This window comes from Hyaena hyaena, unplaced genomic scaffold (genome assembly GCF_003009895.1).
Source record: "Hyaena hyaena isolate Hyena2069 unplaced genomic scaffold, ASM300989v1 scaffold_764, whole genome shotgun sequence".
NCBI classification, from domain to species: Eukaryota; Metazoa; Chordata; class Mammalia; order Carnivora; family Hyaenidae; genus Hyaena; species Hyaena hyaena.
In genome coordinates, this window is record NW_024081395.1 from 81,985 (window position 1) to 98,396 (window position 16,412).

The following is a 16,412-nucleotide window of genomic DNA, read 5'->3' on the forward strand; positions in this document are numbered from 1 at the left end:
TTTTTATATAGTAAAATCTTTTTTTTTTTTTGCTTTATTGTGTTTGGGGGTTTTTGTTAAGATCAAAAACTTTTATTTATTAAGCTTGGTTTTATCTTTTACATTTGATACATCTCAAGAGTAACTTTGTATAAGGCCCACAGGTATTTTTCTCCAAATAATGAGCCGGTTTTGTCAATACTCTTTATTAAATAAATCACTTTACCTTCCTAGCTCATGATGTCATTTCAGGGTCATATATAAACTCTTTAGCCTTTTACAAACCAAACTATGGATATTCTTGCACAACAATTTTTTATTATGACTTTATAGTGCATGTTTATATGTGGTAAGGTCTTTTTTATTACAAAATTGAGCTATTTTTGTGAAACTTAATTTTTATATGCAAGTGTTCAAACAAGTTTGGTAGGATCCTATGGGAGTGAGGGTGGACAGAGAAAAGGGTCCCCTTGGAATTTAATTTGAATTGCATTGAATTTCTTGATTAGTTTGGGCAGAACTGACATCTTAGTGCTATCAGAAACAATTCTTCATTTATTCGGAACTTCTTTTTTGTCCTTTAGATGTTTCTTAAAATTTCTTAATGATCCTATGTATTTGTAATATAGTTTTATTGGTACTAGGAAGAGAATCTTCTATTATATTTTCTAGTTGGTTATTGCTGATATACAGGGAAATAACTGATGTTCTATAAATTAATCTTACATATAGCACATGTGTTGAATTCCTTCACTAGCCCTAATAGATTCTTTGGGTTTTCTGGGGATAAGGCTAGCTCATTTGTGAGTAAGGACAGTAGTATGTTGGAGAGTAGCAGTAAGACTACACATGCTTGTTTTGTTTCTGAAATGTGTCTTAGTGTCCTAAAATAAAAGCCAAGACAAGGACCTGAGTCCACATAGTTTATTTAGGAGGTGATACTAGGAAACTAGAGCGGGAAATAGCGAGCCAGGAAAGGAGGAGATGCCACTAGACAGGTGCGTTGCTGAAGTTGCCTCCGTAGCCAGCAGGAGCTCAGTTCCACCTCTGGGAACACTACAGAACACCTCTCATGATTCCCTGTCTGAAGAACACAGGGCGGGGGCTTTGTCCTGATCCCTCCTGGTGGAGGGGTGAACACCCTGCACTTTCACGCTATGCTTACACTGGGGCTGAGCAGTTTCTTTCAGCTTCGGAGGCCTCACAGCAGGAACGTGAAGAGATTTGTGGTGCAGGCATGAGGTGAGACACGATCAACCTGATCTGAGCTCCATGGAACTATCCATTACACCTGCAGCTGAAATCAGAGGCGCCAAGGAGTTACGCCAGAGCACCAAACACATCTCCTTCATCCACCCCTTGCACCACTCAGATTCACTCATGTCCACATTAAGTCCACTCTGGGATTTTTGAGAGAGGCCAGCTGCAGTCTCTAGAGACTGTAACACAGGAGGGTTAGTGCAACTAACTAGTGCCCATTGCTGCTGCTGTCCACAAGGCCATAATTACTTCTTATCTCTTCTACCACCCCTGCTAGACTTCCTCATGCCTGGCCAATCCTTCAGCTGTACTGCATTGCTTGTTTGGTGCGGTGATCCACAGCCTCATTGCTGAGGGCCCAAAGCACTTGTCCCTTACCTGGCTGTGGTTGCCTGTTTAGTGTAACCACTCAGCACGGAAACATCAGGTTACCTCTGTGAATTTTCTGCCCCATCATACAGCAGTAAAGTCTAGCCTGTCCTAGCGGAGATGACCAATGTGATACCTGCTTTCTTTGCCTGCTGTTCAACAGTGTGCAGATCTCGAAGTGTCTAAGTGGCGGGCAGTTTGAGGTTCCGTGGAACCCTCGCTGTATTCCCAGGTAAAAATGTGCTTGCTTCTTGAGGATTTGGGAGCTCCAAACAGCAGAGCCTCCAGCTGCAGGCAGGGAAGCATGAATTCTGCAAATGGGCTCAAGAAATGAAACTGCGAGGGGCCAAAATCACCGGGATGTAGACCTGTACAGTGAAACTATCCTGTAACTACTGGCAACCAGAACTCTCGGTTTACTACGGGGACCCGCAAACTTTCCATAAAGAGCCAGATAGTGATATGTAGGCATTTATGAGCCATAATGGTCTCTGTCACAACTGCCGTGCCATCATAGTGGAAAAGCAGCCATAGACAATACAAATACAAATGAGCATGACTGTGTTTCAATAAAGTTTTATTTATAAAAACAGGTGGTGGCCGGGATTTGGCCTGCAGGCCATAGTTTGCCAACTCCTGCTTTAGTGCATAGAACATGTACTGGAGGATGGTGCTCTTGTCCCTCCTAAGGGTATCATCCATGAACTGGCGCTAGCATGATGCTAAGAACCAGTGTGATGTCCTATGGGATGTAACAGTAATAGCAAAAATGTATTGCTATAAGCCAGGTACCTCTAGGCCCTTTACATGCATTACCTTATTTGATCCTCAGACCTCTGAAGAAGTAGAAACTATTAGAATCCCTATTTTATGGATAAGAAAGATACAGACTGGGCACCTGGGTAGCTCAGTTGGTTTAGCAATGACTTCGGCTCAGGCCATGATCTCACAGTTTGTGGGTTCAAGCCCCATGTTGGACTCCATGCTGACAGCTCAGAGCCTTGATCCTTACTCGGATGCTGTGTGTGTGTGTCTGTCTGTCTGTCCTTCCCCTGCTTGCACTCTGTCTCTCAAAAATGAATAAACATTTGAAAAATTAAAAAAAGAGAGAAAGATACAGATTAAGCTAAGTCCATCAAGGTCATAAACCAGGTGAATGGAACATGACAAGGAGAGGAGGGGGAAATCTGCATGAGTAACTGTAGAGATTAAAAAAAAAAAAGTCCTCCATTTGCTTCACAGCTCCTGAAACACTTTTCTTAAGTACAACTCCCTGGTTTCGACTGAAGACCACTGTCCCCATCCTGGCTTGTGCATGTTTGCACAAGTGACCCATCACAAGTGATATGTCAAGTTACCCTGGTCTAAGTGCAGTATGTTCCAAATCTGAGCAAGAAAATAGTCTGTGTGCCCTTTGGCTCTGAGAGTCAAGTTTCCTCATATGCAAAATGAAAAAGATGAAATAGCTTGAGGCTTTCCAAACACTGTACTGCCAAGCCCTTTATGCCTGAGATGAGGCCTCAGCTTTGGTAGCTTGGCAAGGAAAGGAGGCCAAATCGCTACCAACTGTCACTTATCAGATTCCCGTAGGTGCCATTCTGGGGGTGGTTTACCAGGTGCAAGAATGATTCCACAGCTTAAAAAAAGTTTGAAGGTCAGGTGATGTTAATGAGGTCACTTAGTTCTAAATGTGATTCCAATATTTAGGTGGATACAAAATATATGCCTTTAAATGTAACTGCCACACAGATTAGGCCAAGATCAAATTATAATGAATGTAGGGTTAAACGGCCTTAACTGGTTATTACACTTTTAAATCAGTATAATCCCAAAGAATCACCTGGAATTCCTAGGCTCACGCTTCAGAGATTTCTCAAACGATGGGAAAAAATAGCCTTTTCTTTCTTTCCTTCCTTCCATAAGCATCCGGATGATCACTGATTCTTACCAAGCAAGCTTGGGAAACCATCAGTAACCACAAAGAAATGTGGAATCTCACAGTCTAAAAATTAGAGTTACTTTGGTTTAGAATATAAGTATCTTATATTCATATAGCTCAACGGGGACAAAAAGTAGGCTGCGACATGTGAGTCAACCATTTTTCTAATGTGTATAACAAGAGACAGAAGGCCAGGAGGTACAGAAAGACAGTAGTATGTTTGGTGGGGTTCCAGGTTTTCTTTGGGATCTTTATTCCACTGAGAATAATCACAAACCTTGGAGAGTGAGGCAGTTACTGATTACCTCCTGCACTGTCTTGGTGATGATGAGCTCTTGCAACTATTCAGGTTTGCTTGACACACAAATTCCTACGGATGTAGTAGACATTGTTTAAATTAGTCTTAAATCCTAAGCCTGTCTTTACCAAGGAATCCTCTGATCTGTTTCACACCTGAGAGAAGAATGTCACAAGTAAACGGCTATGTAACATTTTACTGTTTAAATGAGTAACCTAGTGCTCTGGTTTACCAATCCCCTTCTGAGGATGGCTGGTGTGAATTAATTCCTCAGAGCATAACAACACCCCTTGTATGCACTGAAAAAATAAAGTCCCAGTTCCTAAACATGCAAAACAGGCTCTCCCACAAATCCAGAGAGGCCTCATCTCAACTGGTAGTCAGATCTCTTATGGAAGAGTAAATTACTGGGAAGTAATTTATTTATTCTGTTATACAGAAACAGGTTTCAATAGAATATCCTGAAAAACATCTTAGAAAAGTTACCATAAAATTTCTTAGAAATCTGGTTCATCAACATTTTAACAGCTCAGGCATCAGGAGTGGCCATCAGAACATTGGCATTGGTGAGAGCCCAAGCTCTTGGACCCAAGAATGGTATCTATCCCAATTCTGCTAGTCTGATCTGGGGCCCACTGAGCAGGCACTGGGGAGGCCTAAAGATTTCATATAAATATGAGTAATGCTGCTTTTCAAATATATGTAGACATTGAGGTACTGAGGTTAATACAATTCAAATCTAAAGACAATGAAGAATGGCTTCCAAGATGGAGAAACAGATGAGTACATCCACTGCTTCTTCAACAACTCTCTTCAAGCCATCCACTTTCCTTTCCTTTTTTCTGCCTCACCTAACACACCATGGAGCCTTCCACAAGCAAGCCTTCCTGCACTCTTCTGTAAAAGCCCCATGACAACAAAAGAAGGAGTATAAACAGTAGCTAATATTTTTCATTTATTCCTGAGGTTTCTTTTCTTTTCAATTTTTTTTGAACATTTTATTTTTTGAGAGACAGAGAGTGTGAGCAGGGGAGGGGCAGAGAGAGAGGAGACGCAGAATCTGAAGCAGGCTCCAGGCTCCAAGCTGTCAGCACAGAGCCCAACTCCAGGCTTGAACCCACCAACCACGAGATCATGACCTAAGATGAAGTCGGTCGCCCAACCGACTGACCTAACCAGGCGCCCCAGGTTTCTTTTATTTTAAACCAAATTAATATATCTTCTCCCATTACAGATTAGTTCTTCTGACATCCAAGAAAATAAAAACAAAATTCAAAATGATATAGACATAGTCTGAAGTAAATTTCTATAAATTACTGTTTTTTTCTACTTTATAGGTTGTATGCTTTTACTTTACTTTTAAAAATGGCCCTTAATTTAAAAATGGTTAAGATGGCAAATTTTATGTTATAGGTTTACCATAATAATTAAAAACAGAATTATATAAAAAAGATATAAGGATATTGTAATATAAAGGGATGATAGGGTATAATAGGATACATTTAAATTACTTTTTATTTCATTTTTTTTTTAAATGTTTATTTTTGAGAGAGTGCAAGAGGGGGCGGGGCAGAGAGAGGGGGACAGAAGATCCAATGTGGGCTCTGCTCTGTCTGACAGGCTGACAGCAGCAAGCTGGGGCTCAAACTCATTAACCACAAGCTCTTGACCTGAGCTGAAGTTGGAAGCTGAACTGTGACCCTCTTTCTTATTTTAAAACTAAATGTTAACATAATGGGCTATTTGGTTTCTTCTGTTAAGTGTATTTTTTGTGTGAAGTACAGGTATCTGTCACTCTCTGTATAATAAGAGAAGAGTATATACAGGGAGCTAGAAGGAAGACAGGGTTATTCACTAAGAACAGGAAAAACTAATAAACCCTGATGGTCACATAATAATTGGGTAAAAAGAGGCATGCCTGGGTGACTCACTCGGTTAAGCATCCGGCTCATGGTTCGTGAGTTCAGGCCCTGAGTCAGGCTGTGCTGACAGCTCAGAGCCTGGAGCCTGTTTCGATTCTGTCTGCCTCTCTCCCTGCCCCTCCCTCATTCATGCTCTGTCTCTCTCTCTCTCAAAATAAATAAAGATTAAAAAAAATTTTTTTAAATAATAATAATTGGGTAAAAAGTGTAATAACATGTTACAAGGTGATGCATTAATCAAGTATCACTAAAAAAAAACCCCAGTTTCTTAAAAATATAACATTATGAAAAAATAGATATATATATGTTATATCCCTCCCTGGACCAATATTGTGACAATATGGCAGGGCACCCAATGACACTAAGTGATACTCCAAGATTACCAGTTGCAAGGGGTCCACACTGGTGACCCTCAAGCTCACTTAATTCCTGTAATACTGAAAAGTGTTTAAGTTCATAAAAAGGAGGATTCATTGCAATGTGATCCCCTGAAGTGGATCCTGGAATGACTAAGCATGTTAGTATAAAAGTGGTGAAATCTGAACAAAGTGAATAGTTTATGCAATAATAATGTACCAATGTTAATTTCTTACCTTTGACATGTACCATGATATATAAAATGTTGGTAAGGAAAGCTGGGTAAAGCATAACTGGGAATTTTTCCATACTGTCTTTGCAACTTTTCTGTTATATCTAGAATTATTCCAAAATTAATATGTCATTAAAAGGAGGAGGAATGGACTTAAATAAGGCTATACCTATGCATGCAGGAACACAAAACGCAGCCATAGCCATGTTGTGAGAACAGCAACAGGGAGGAGCATACAAGCATCATTTCAGAAATAACAGAGAGAAGGAAGTAAGTGATCAGGAGGGGGCATGAGGAGGGCTTCCGAGCGCTGCTAATGTCCTGTTTCTTTGCCTAGATTGGTGGTTCCACCGGCATGTTCCTTTTTTTGATACTTCATTGGACTATACTTTTCCCTACATGACCCTTCAATAAAAAAGGAGTTAAAAAATGCTTCCCTATTACTGATAAGGGTTAGAACGAAGAGAAGATCTGTGAATAAGAGATGTATATGTAGGAATGAAAAAGTCTCTGTGGGGGCAGTTGTAACAGGTACTGTATCATAAATCTAAGTTCTCAAGGCGGGGAGGTTCTTGGAAATGACCAGGTCCTGGTGTGGGCAGTGCTTTCTGGAGTAATCCTGGAGATGCTGACGCAGTGGGGCTCAAGGGGCCTGGCCATCCGTATTTGAGCAAAGTGCCCCAGGAGGCTCTGATGCACGTCCCACTCACAGGTCACTGAACTGCCCCAGCCAGGGTCACAACTCCCGGGCCTCCACACCTACAAAGGCCAGCAGAGACCCCAAAGGTGTTCTGATTCCACTACAGAGAAATCTCTGTATGTTCTAATAACCTTAAAAGGCTCATCAAAGCTTTTTCTATCACAGTGGGGGGTTTTTACCCTATAAATAACACTGGGCTTTTCCAACAGTTTAGATTTCATACTTCCACCACTACATCTGTACATTTGTTGTTATGATTTATTAAATAATGACAGATCATAGATTCAGCTAAAACTGGAGCTGGAGGGCAACCAACCCTCTATTCATTTTAAAGATAAGGAAACTAATACCAGAGATACTAATAACTTGTCACAAGTTCCCAGTATTCAATTTAGGTTGATAAGTTAAACCGGATTTCTTCCCCATGGTTACTTTATGACTAGATGAACTAATACACAGTCCATAACATCACTAGTTTATGACTTGGGTTCTTTCATGTATAAATCAGTTCATCTCGGTTTCTGGAAAAATAATTCTTGCCTGAATGGTAGGATGCCAAATGAAGAGATGACAAAAACACTTCAGAGGATGCTTAAAATAAATCAAGATGCTCCCTTTTTTAATGTGCATGTAAATCATGTAAATTAAAGAGGAATTTAAGAAAATTTTTTAAGAAATAACAATTTTAGGTAGGCAATTGTAAGGAAGATAACAATCATGCATGCCAAGGCTACGTGATTCCTCCACAGGGCCCAAGGGGAGACATCGATGCCCTGGTTTACCAAAAACTCTTCACCAGTACATCTGAAATTCAAAGAAAAAGGAACATAGCTTTATTTTTAGTATCTGTCAAGTTTTACTCAATATAGTCACAGTCCCATAGGTTCCAAGTCTTAACGAACCATGCCTTTATATATAACGGGTAATAATGAGCGCTTACAATTCCGCTAGATACTATGCTAAACAATCTGTATGTAACAGTTTAGTTAATCCCTGAAACAACCCAATGGAATAAATCTTACACCTATTTAAAAAGATGAAGAGACTAAGGTTTAAGGAACTTGGCCAAGTCCACCGACTCATACTTTGAACCAAGTCACTAGTCTCTGCAAATTCATTTGTTTCCAGATCTCTGATGCTGCTCTCTAGAAACTCACTTGACAGGGAAAACCTCAGTTTTAACAGATGACATCTAAGGCCCTTATCAAGATGATCAAAGCTCTTTACAGAGCTCACCACCCACAAACCAGTTGTAGAAACGAACACAAGCTAAGAATTCTAAAGCTGGGAAAAGAGGTGGCCCAGGGCTTTCGGCCACCATTGCATTCCACCAGCTCTTGAACCAAGCCTGGAATGAGCATTGCAGCTGGAATTCTCAGCTGCAGGATATCACCAGCAGGCCCACCTAATCAGGTATAAGCCTCAGTTGGGGCTGAGCTAGAAAAGGATGGAGCAGGCCTGCCATAGTTTAGAAAAGCACCTGTCCTAAAACTACCTGGGGCAGCCATACTGACTACCTGGTACACCATGGGTGTGCAATTCCTGAAAGCCAGCAGCTCCCCCAAAAAATGTTACACCCAGACAAAAGAGAGGGAGTGGGTGGAATAAAGAATACTTCTCTTCATACAGGTTTTCCAGAAATACTTCAAAATAAAAATTTGCCCTCTTCCTAAGAATTATTTCTATTCTACTCAAGAATAGTTCATGAGATTTTGAATACCAGCATTCTCTTTTCTTTCATTAATCAATGTAGCAAAATCAAACTATTGACAACAATCATCAGCAAGGAAAGGGTTATTCATTTTTGAAAACAACATTCTCTGATTTTATTAAAGTCTACATTTCTGCTTGACATTATGCAAAAAATCGGAAAGGTGTTTCCTCCTTTAGAGGAAACGGCCCTCAAGAAGGGTATTCTGGGTCACTTTAAAAGAAAAAAAAACAATAGTCATGTAGACTTGGATTTCATAATGTCTCCTAGTAAATGCAGAAGGAAGAGGCAAGTGCCAGCAGTGTGGCAGGACCATGTTCCTCTCCTCTGCCGTTGCTGCCCTTTGAGCTCTTGCTCCTGGCCGTGGGCTGGGCTTATAGGAAGCCATAAGTTTATGGATCCGTACACTTCACATAATCCATACAATTCCAATATTCCAAGGCTTTGGTAAAATGTCAAACCAGCTCATTTTGAACTCAAGTATTCAGAAAGTCAAAACTAAAACCCACATCAAAACAGCAAAATAACTTTTTAAATGCCCCCAATGAACAACATATCAGAAACATTTCTCCATCTGAACTACAATTTTCGCTGAAGCAAAGCACTAAGGAGATGTGCGCTGGTGTACAACTTAGAGAGGTCAGTGAAAGGACCTGTACCAGCCAAGTGACCCAGTGGCCCTTCTATATCACACCATGATAGTAAGCAAATCCACTAATACACTGAATACAAACTTACATTGCATAACTACAGGTATTATTTGTTGTTACGTTGAGTCCTGGGCAGAAGTTTTGTCCCAAAAATTCATTATACTGCAGAGCCTATAACACAAGAGGGATGGGGCAAGGTAAAGTTTTAAATTTCAAAAAAAAAAAAAAACTTCCAAAGAATTATCATGTCCTCCTACTTTAATCTTCATTGCTATCTAAAAACAAACCAAGCTTCACCTTTATAGTCTCTGCCACACCAGAGCAACTAAAATTGTTTTCCTTGGCAACTGAGTAGTCTAAGGTTGAGATTTTAGCTTCTAAGTCAAAGAGAAGTAAGGTATTTGGCAAAGAGGAGCGATCTCTGGCTCCTTCCTTCTTCTCTCTCCAATTTTATAATCCCACGGTGTACTTAAAATTATACTGTGGTACTCATATGACTATTGTTCATTTATGGGGAGAGTCTTTCATATTATTCTTGTTTATTTTCATCAAAACCAATGCTAATTCTTGGGAGTTAGAAACCCAATTATACTATATTAAGACATAGTTTTCTTTGGAGTTGATTAGCTTTCTAAAGCCAATATAGTGGCTATATCATATGCTCTTTGTTTCTCTTCTAATTTCAATATAAAATATGTATTCTAGGCTCCCATCCTCTATTTTTGTATCAAAATGAAACACAACTATATTTCTTCATATCGATTAGTCAATCTTTCTCCCTCATGAGGAGTTATCTCCCAACCCTTCATCTCCATCAGACAACTGGGGAAACCTCAGGTGATTATCAACGTGACCCAAGGGTTAATAAAAACTCTCCTTCATTGCTCCTAAAAGGAAACCCCTGGGTAACCTTCACAGTTCACAGCTGGAGATGGGGTTGTTAAGCTTTATTCTAGTTGTTCCTAGCTTGGGAACAATGAACTGGTCACCAAGACAGATGAGGAAAACTCACCTCAAAGCCATATCGAGGAATGCTGAAGTACTGAAGCCATGATAGCCAAGGCACGATGGTTGTGAGATTTACCAACAGCCCTGAAAATATCTATAAAAAGCAAATACCAAGAATCAGATCTGGTGAGGGGATTTCATGAATTATAGAGAATACCTTCTTTAAGTCTCCTACAACCTATATAAACATTTCTGTTAAGACCAACTCTTTACATTCCTTACATTCCTCTAAGACATATCCACTTTGCATAAGTATGTCTCTCTATTGCTGAGGCTGTTTATGGTTCTCAGGGAATGACAATATATCCATAATGTGTATGCCATTTAATTGAAAGATCCCTAAATTTCAAGGCTTTTACTTTCTGTAATGGCACACAATGAAAGGTCAAGAAGTACTGACTGTTCTAATGATGCAACCACTATATGTTCCCACCAATACACACACCAGATCATATCCTGAACATCTCATGCCTCTATTTCCAAAACACAGTAAGATTTGTTATTTAAAAGGGTTTGCGTTCTATCTCTGCATGATTATAGAAATAATCTGGGGTTCAGAACACATACTTAAAATAACCGACAGCCTGGAACTGGTATATAGCACAGTGTGGTGAAGTGCAGCATAAAATATGGTGAATACCTTCATTTAAAACTACCAAAAGACAGGTGCCTGGGTGGCTCAGTCAGTTAAGCATCCAATTTTGGCTCAGGTCATGATTTCATAGTTCGTAAGTTCAAGCTCTGTGTCGGGCTCTATGCTGACAGCTCAGAGCCTAGAGCCTGCTCTAGATTCTGTGTCTCCCTCTCTCTCTGCCCCTCCCCTGCTCATGCTCTCTCTCTCTCTCAAAAATAAACAAACATTAATAAAAATTTAAAGCTACCATAAAACAGTATTACAATGAAGATCCCAGGAAGGATTACTCCAGCAACAGACGGCTACATGAGAAGAGGTTCATACAAAATTTCTCACTGACACTAGGCATGCTGGGATAGACATAACCTGACAATGTTGCTAGTGTGACTACATATTCTTTAACTCCATCTAATGAGGCACTTAATATATAACACATGGTGTCTCTGAGTAACATGGTTTTATGACTGGTTTTAAAAGTTCTATATACAAACATTTAAATGATAATAAGATGAAGAATCTAATATACAGCACAAGACATTTTTTTAAAATATTTTATTTATTTCTGAGAGAGAGAGACAGCGAGAGCCGGGGAGGGTCAGAGAGAGAGGGAGATACAGAATCCGCAACAGGCTCCAGGCTCTGAGCTAGCTGTCAGCACAAAGTCTGATGAGGGGCTCGAACCCACGAACTTTGAGATCATGACCTGAGCCGAAGTCAGATGCTTAACCGACTGAGCCACCCAGGCGCCCCAACACAAGACATTTTTATATAGTGATGACATGTTATTTATTAGATAATATAGAAAATACATGCATGGCTTATCAATTTCTCAATAATGTTTGGATTAGTAGATTTCAAACTCACAAAGTTTGCCAAAGTTTGTGCTGGTTATGTTCCTTTTAAAGACATCTATTCCTACTCTAGCAGAAAGAAGATATATATTAAGTAAATAGACTAAGCATTCTTGTGTACTTCATGTAATAGGGGGCAATGTGGTAACTAGTTGTTTCACCTGCTGATTTATCTATGTGCATGTAAAATTATAGGATATGTAAGATTAGGATTCAGTAACCATTAAAAAAAAAAGGTAAGCAGAAATATACTGGTATAAGAAAATGTCAGGAACCCAGAAAGGAGGCAACACAGTACTGTGTGGGTTCTGGAACGTTTTAGTATTTTTGGACACTCTTTTTCAAAATACAGGAGGGACCCAAGACAGACTACCCACATTGCAGGCCATTTTATTTCTCATGGAACTTAGCTATTCCCTTGGAAAGGAGTAGATCCACCCAATCCATTAAGTTACTGCTAAAAGCAGTCAGTAGTTCTCTAAGCAATTCTTAGAATTGCTTTTGCTTCATCCCAAAAGTTTTGGACCATTGTGTCTTCATTTTCATTTGCTTCTATGTATTTTATTTTTACTTATTCTTTGGTTTATTGGGTGACCCATTCATTGTTTAGTAGCATGTTGTTTAACTTCCATGTGTTTGTGTTCTTTCCAAATTTTTTCTTGGGGCTGACTTCCAAGTTTCATAGAGTTGTGATCTAAAAATATTCATGGTATGATCTCAATCGTTTTTACTTGTTGAGGGCTGATTTGTGACCCATATGTGATCTATTCTGGAGAATGTCCCACATGCACTTGAAAAGAAAGTGTATTCTGCTGTTCTAAGATAGAATATTCTGAATATATCTGTTAAGTCCATCTGGTTCAGTGTGTCATTCAAAGCCATTGTTTCCATGTTGACTTTCTGCTTAGATGACCTGCCCATTGCTGTAAGTGGGGTGTTAAAGTCCCCTACTATTATTGTAATATTATCAATGGGTTCCTTTATGTTTCTTATTAATAGTTATACATTTTTGGGTTCTTTCATGTTGGGGACATAAATATTTACAATTGTTAGATCTTTCTGTTGGATTGTCCCCTTTATATTATGATACAGTACCCTTCTGCATCTAACAGTCTTTGGTTTAAAGTCTAGTTTGGTTTTTTAAGTTCTAGTTTATCAAGGTTTCACTATGTGTCACCAAGAAGCATCTTTTAAAAACTCATTTGCAACAAAATGTTAACTAAACTTATAGCAATCATATTAGAACAGTAGCCAAAAAGGCCAGGGAATGTCAAGAAAAACCTGTACATTCTCTAACATAAGCTATCGTTCAGTACATGGCCTCCTTAAAGCAGAGAATCTCATTTAAAGAATCCTCAAAGCTGGTTTCAGGTAACAGGTAAATTTCCAGGAAAGAACAAGGGGAAATAATTTATTCTCAACAAAGCACAATTACTACTCACCATCATAAACACAAAGGTGATGGTCATGAGAAGTGTTGCTACGGATACCACACTCTGGCCTGCTGCTATGGCTAGTGCCATAGAACTGGCTGAATAAGCCACCATCATAAGGGTAAACATCATGATGAAGAAAGCCTCCACAACTGGTTTCAATCCTTAATTGGGAAGAAAAGAAGGGGTTGAATCCAACCACCCAGGTAACAGTGCATTTGAGACTGCTCTGTGCAAATGAGACTATACTATTTTGAGAAACTAGTATCAGAATGAAGAAAATTCATCTTCTATCTGACTACCCCATACTACTGTATAACGTTATCACATTTTCTTTTTTTTTTTAATTTTTTTTTAATGTTTTATTTATTTCTAGGAGAGAGAGAGAGACAGCGTGAGCAGGGGAGGGTAAGAGAGAGAGGGAGTCACAGACTGAAACAGGCTCCAGGCTCTGAGCTGGCAGTCAGCACAGAGCCCGACGCGGGGCTCGAACCCACAAACCGTGAGATTATGACCTAAGCGAAAGTCGGACGCTTAACCGACTAAGCCACCCAGGCGCCCCTCACATTTTCTTTTTATACTTACTGCATAGCACATTTCTGTGTAATATCTATGCTTATGTGTAATTATTAACAATTTCTGAGTGCCTGAGATGGACAGCTGCAGGCAGCACAAGTGGCCACAATTCGATAGCCATTTTTCTAAGAAGAAAACTTGTCAAGAGCACATTCATTGTACCCAGACATCACCACATGACTATTGGCTATAACTGTGCTGTGTGAAGAAACTAGGAAGATGAAGATTATGTGACTGTCTAGTGGTTTCACTATCTGGGGTAATGTCTCCACAAGCCAAGTTTCCCCAAACAAATCACTGTATAACTCTGAGATTGAGGGTGGGATTAAATAAATTTCATAAAACTACTTTACAAATTATAACGGACTAATATTATGAGTCATACAAGCTGAAGATTTTGGAATAGCCATGAGCCTGAAGATCTAGGTACTATGCCTAAATCTTTATGACACACCTCTTATTTGTAAAATGGAGATTTAATTCAATCAGTGAATCTTCTCTTTAGTGCTTTAGTTATATATATACTATATATTTTTTAATTAAAAAATATGTATTTCTGATGTGTGTGTCTTTATGTGTATCAGTAAAATATATTGAAATTCTGATGCAGTGAGCCCGGGGTAAAGCTTAAACACAATGCACTAATGAATCTAATAACCACACCTATCAAACACCTATTTATATTAAACCAGGAAACCCCAAAAGTCACATCTTTCACTATCTTTATACACAAACACATGCACACACACAAAAATATAAGTGGTACTAAATATTCCATCTCCTCCAGCATAGTGTCAAATAATTTTGTGAATTTTTTTTCCATGTTTGTTAATGATACACAGCATCTCACAGTAAAATACAGTTTTATAAAAAGTTTTAAAAGTTAGTTTGGGACAAGTCTTGACAAAAATGCCCTCAGAGAAGTTATTTGAGAGCGTGCACAATGGATAGATGTCTCCTTATCTCCCTGGCATGGTTTAGAGTTTAAGAAACAGAAACATGCCGGCAAAAAGAAATTGGCTTGGCCTCCTATCCAGGACTAAAGATACACACCTTTTGTCATGTTGCTTACCTAACAAGAAGTATATTATACAAGTAAATATAATACTTGGTAACATCCTCATGGGTAGTAAATCAGATAACAGTTTTCCAAAGAAATAAGATGACACTCTGTAGTATCCACTGATATATTCATGTCTGAAAAAGAAAAATTCATCCTACATTAGTTTAGGAAGGCAGAGACCAGATTAGACTGTTCACCGTACAGACTTCTGCCACCACCAGGGGTCTAACAACTACAGTATCTCACATCCTGGAGGTAAACACCCAGCCTCCATTCCTGTTAGCATCAGGCACCATCTGGGGGGGAGGGGGGGCTCCCCTGGGATGTCACCTCCATGCAGGTCTATACAATACCCCTCTTCTCATTACAGAACTCCCTCTGAGTGCCATCCATTCTGTGGCCTGAGCACCTGTTCCCAGTGAGCAGATCTGTGTCTCCTCCCTCTCTCTCAGCACGTGAGCTCAGCTGTGGTGATGGCTTTACTTTCTCCTACTTCTGATTATGAAGAAGGTGGCACTGCTATCCTCTGAGCTTCCTAATGTAGTCTTGGATCACTTCTTCCACTCTCATGATAAAAAAGAAAACAGTACTTCTTCCTTCAGTAATCACACCCTTCAACCATACATCCCTGTCAGCTATGAAATCCTGTTTTCTTTCCCCTCTGCTTCTAGATCCCTTCCTCTTCCTGGCATCTTCCTCCTATAATTCCAAACTCCTCCACCAACATCTTCATTCTTTCCCTCTGGAAAGATTCTTTTTCTCAGCATGTAAATATGGGCAAATCTCTTCCAACTCTGAAAAACACCAGAAACAAAACAGACCATACCTTCTTTTAAGGCTGACAGTTGCCTCCTTCTATTCCCCCTCCCATTGAGGGCTAAGCCGGGTCCACATTCTTTGTCAACTTTACCTGCCTACTTTATATTTACTGGCTCAACCCACTGCTTTCTCTCTACCAACCCCCTCCAACTTTTCTTGTGAAAGTCCATCAAGACATCGCATTTGCTGCAAACAAAAGCTCCTTTTCAGCCCCTTTATTGCTTGGTTTTTCTGCAGCATTTGGATTTGCTGGCTCTGTCCTAATCTTGGACTCCTTTTCCCCTTAGTATCAGGCCCCACAGGCTCATGATTGCCTTTTCAGCCTCTGCTTTTTCTCAACATTGGCAATCCTCAGGAACCACCTTGCAGCCAATACAGGATATGACCAGTTTGACCAACAGCCCCTGATACCAGACAGCCCCCTTCCTGGAACAGAGACCAACTCACATAAAGAGCTTCTTCTCAACCACAAAAAGCTCCACGGCTGACACACTGCTGAAACACTGGTTGGTCGTCAGGAAGAAGAGCACCCCTGCTCTGCAATGAAACAAAGGGGAGGAAAAAGCACTGCAGTCAATTAAACATTCTTAGATCAATTTTATACCCACAAA

At 39.8% G+C, this 16,412-nt stretch overlaps 1 protein-coding gene across 3 annotated transcripts in view; it reads right to left on the reverse strand.

Annotated features, from left to right (window-relative positions):
• Nucleotides 1–7,456: 7,456 nt before the first annotated feature.
• ABCG2 (ATP binding cassette subfamily G member 2 (Junior blood group)) overlaps nucleotides 7,457–16,412 on the reverse strand; it is a 148,614-nt gene continuing 139,658 nt past the window's right edge. For all 3 annotated transcript variants that reach the window (XM_039218438.1, XM_039218439.1, XM_039218440.1), the window contains 6 exons: nucleotides 16,249–16,338; nucleotides 14,992–15,116; nucleotides 13,353–13,507; nucleotides 10,430–10,519; nucleotides 9,506–9,588; nucleotides 7,457–7,860 (listed from right to left, as the gene is read on the reverse strand). In XM_039218438.1, the coding sequence (XP_039074369.1) occupies nucleotides 7,713–7,860; nucleotides 9,506–9,588; nucleotides 10,430–10,519; nucleotides 13,353–13,507; nucleotides 14,992–15,116; nucleotides 16,249–16,338 (691 nt within the window). In that variant the 3' untranslated portion in view covers nucleotides 7,457–7,712. The remainder of the gene's footprint in view (nucleotides 7,861–9,505; nucleotides 9,589–10,429; nucleotides 10,520–13,352; nucleotides 13,508–14,991; nucleotides 15,117–16,248; nucleotides 16,339–16,412) is intronic.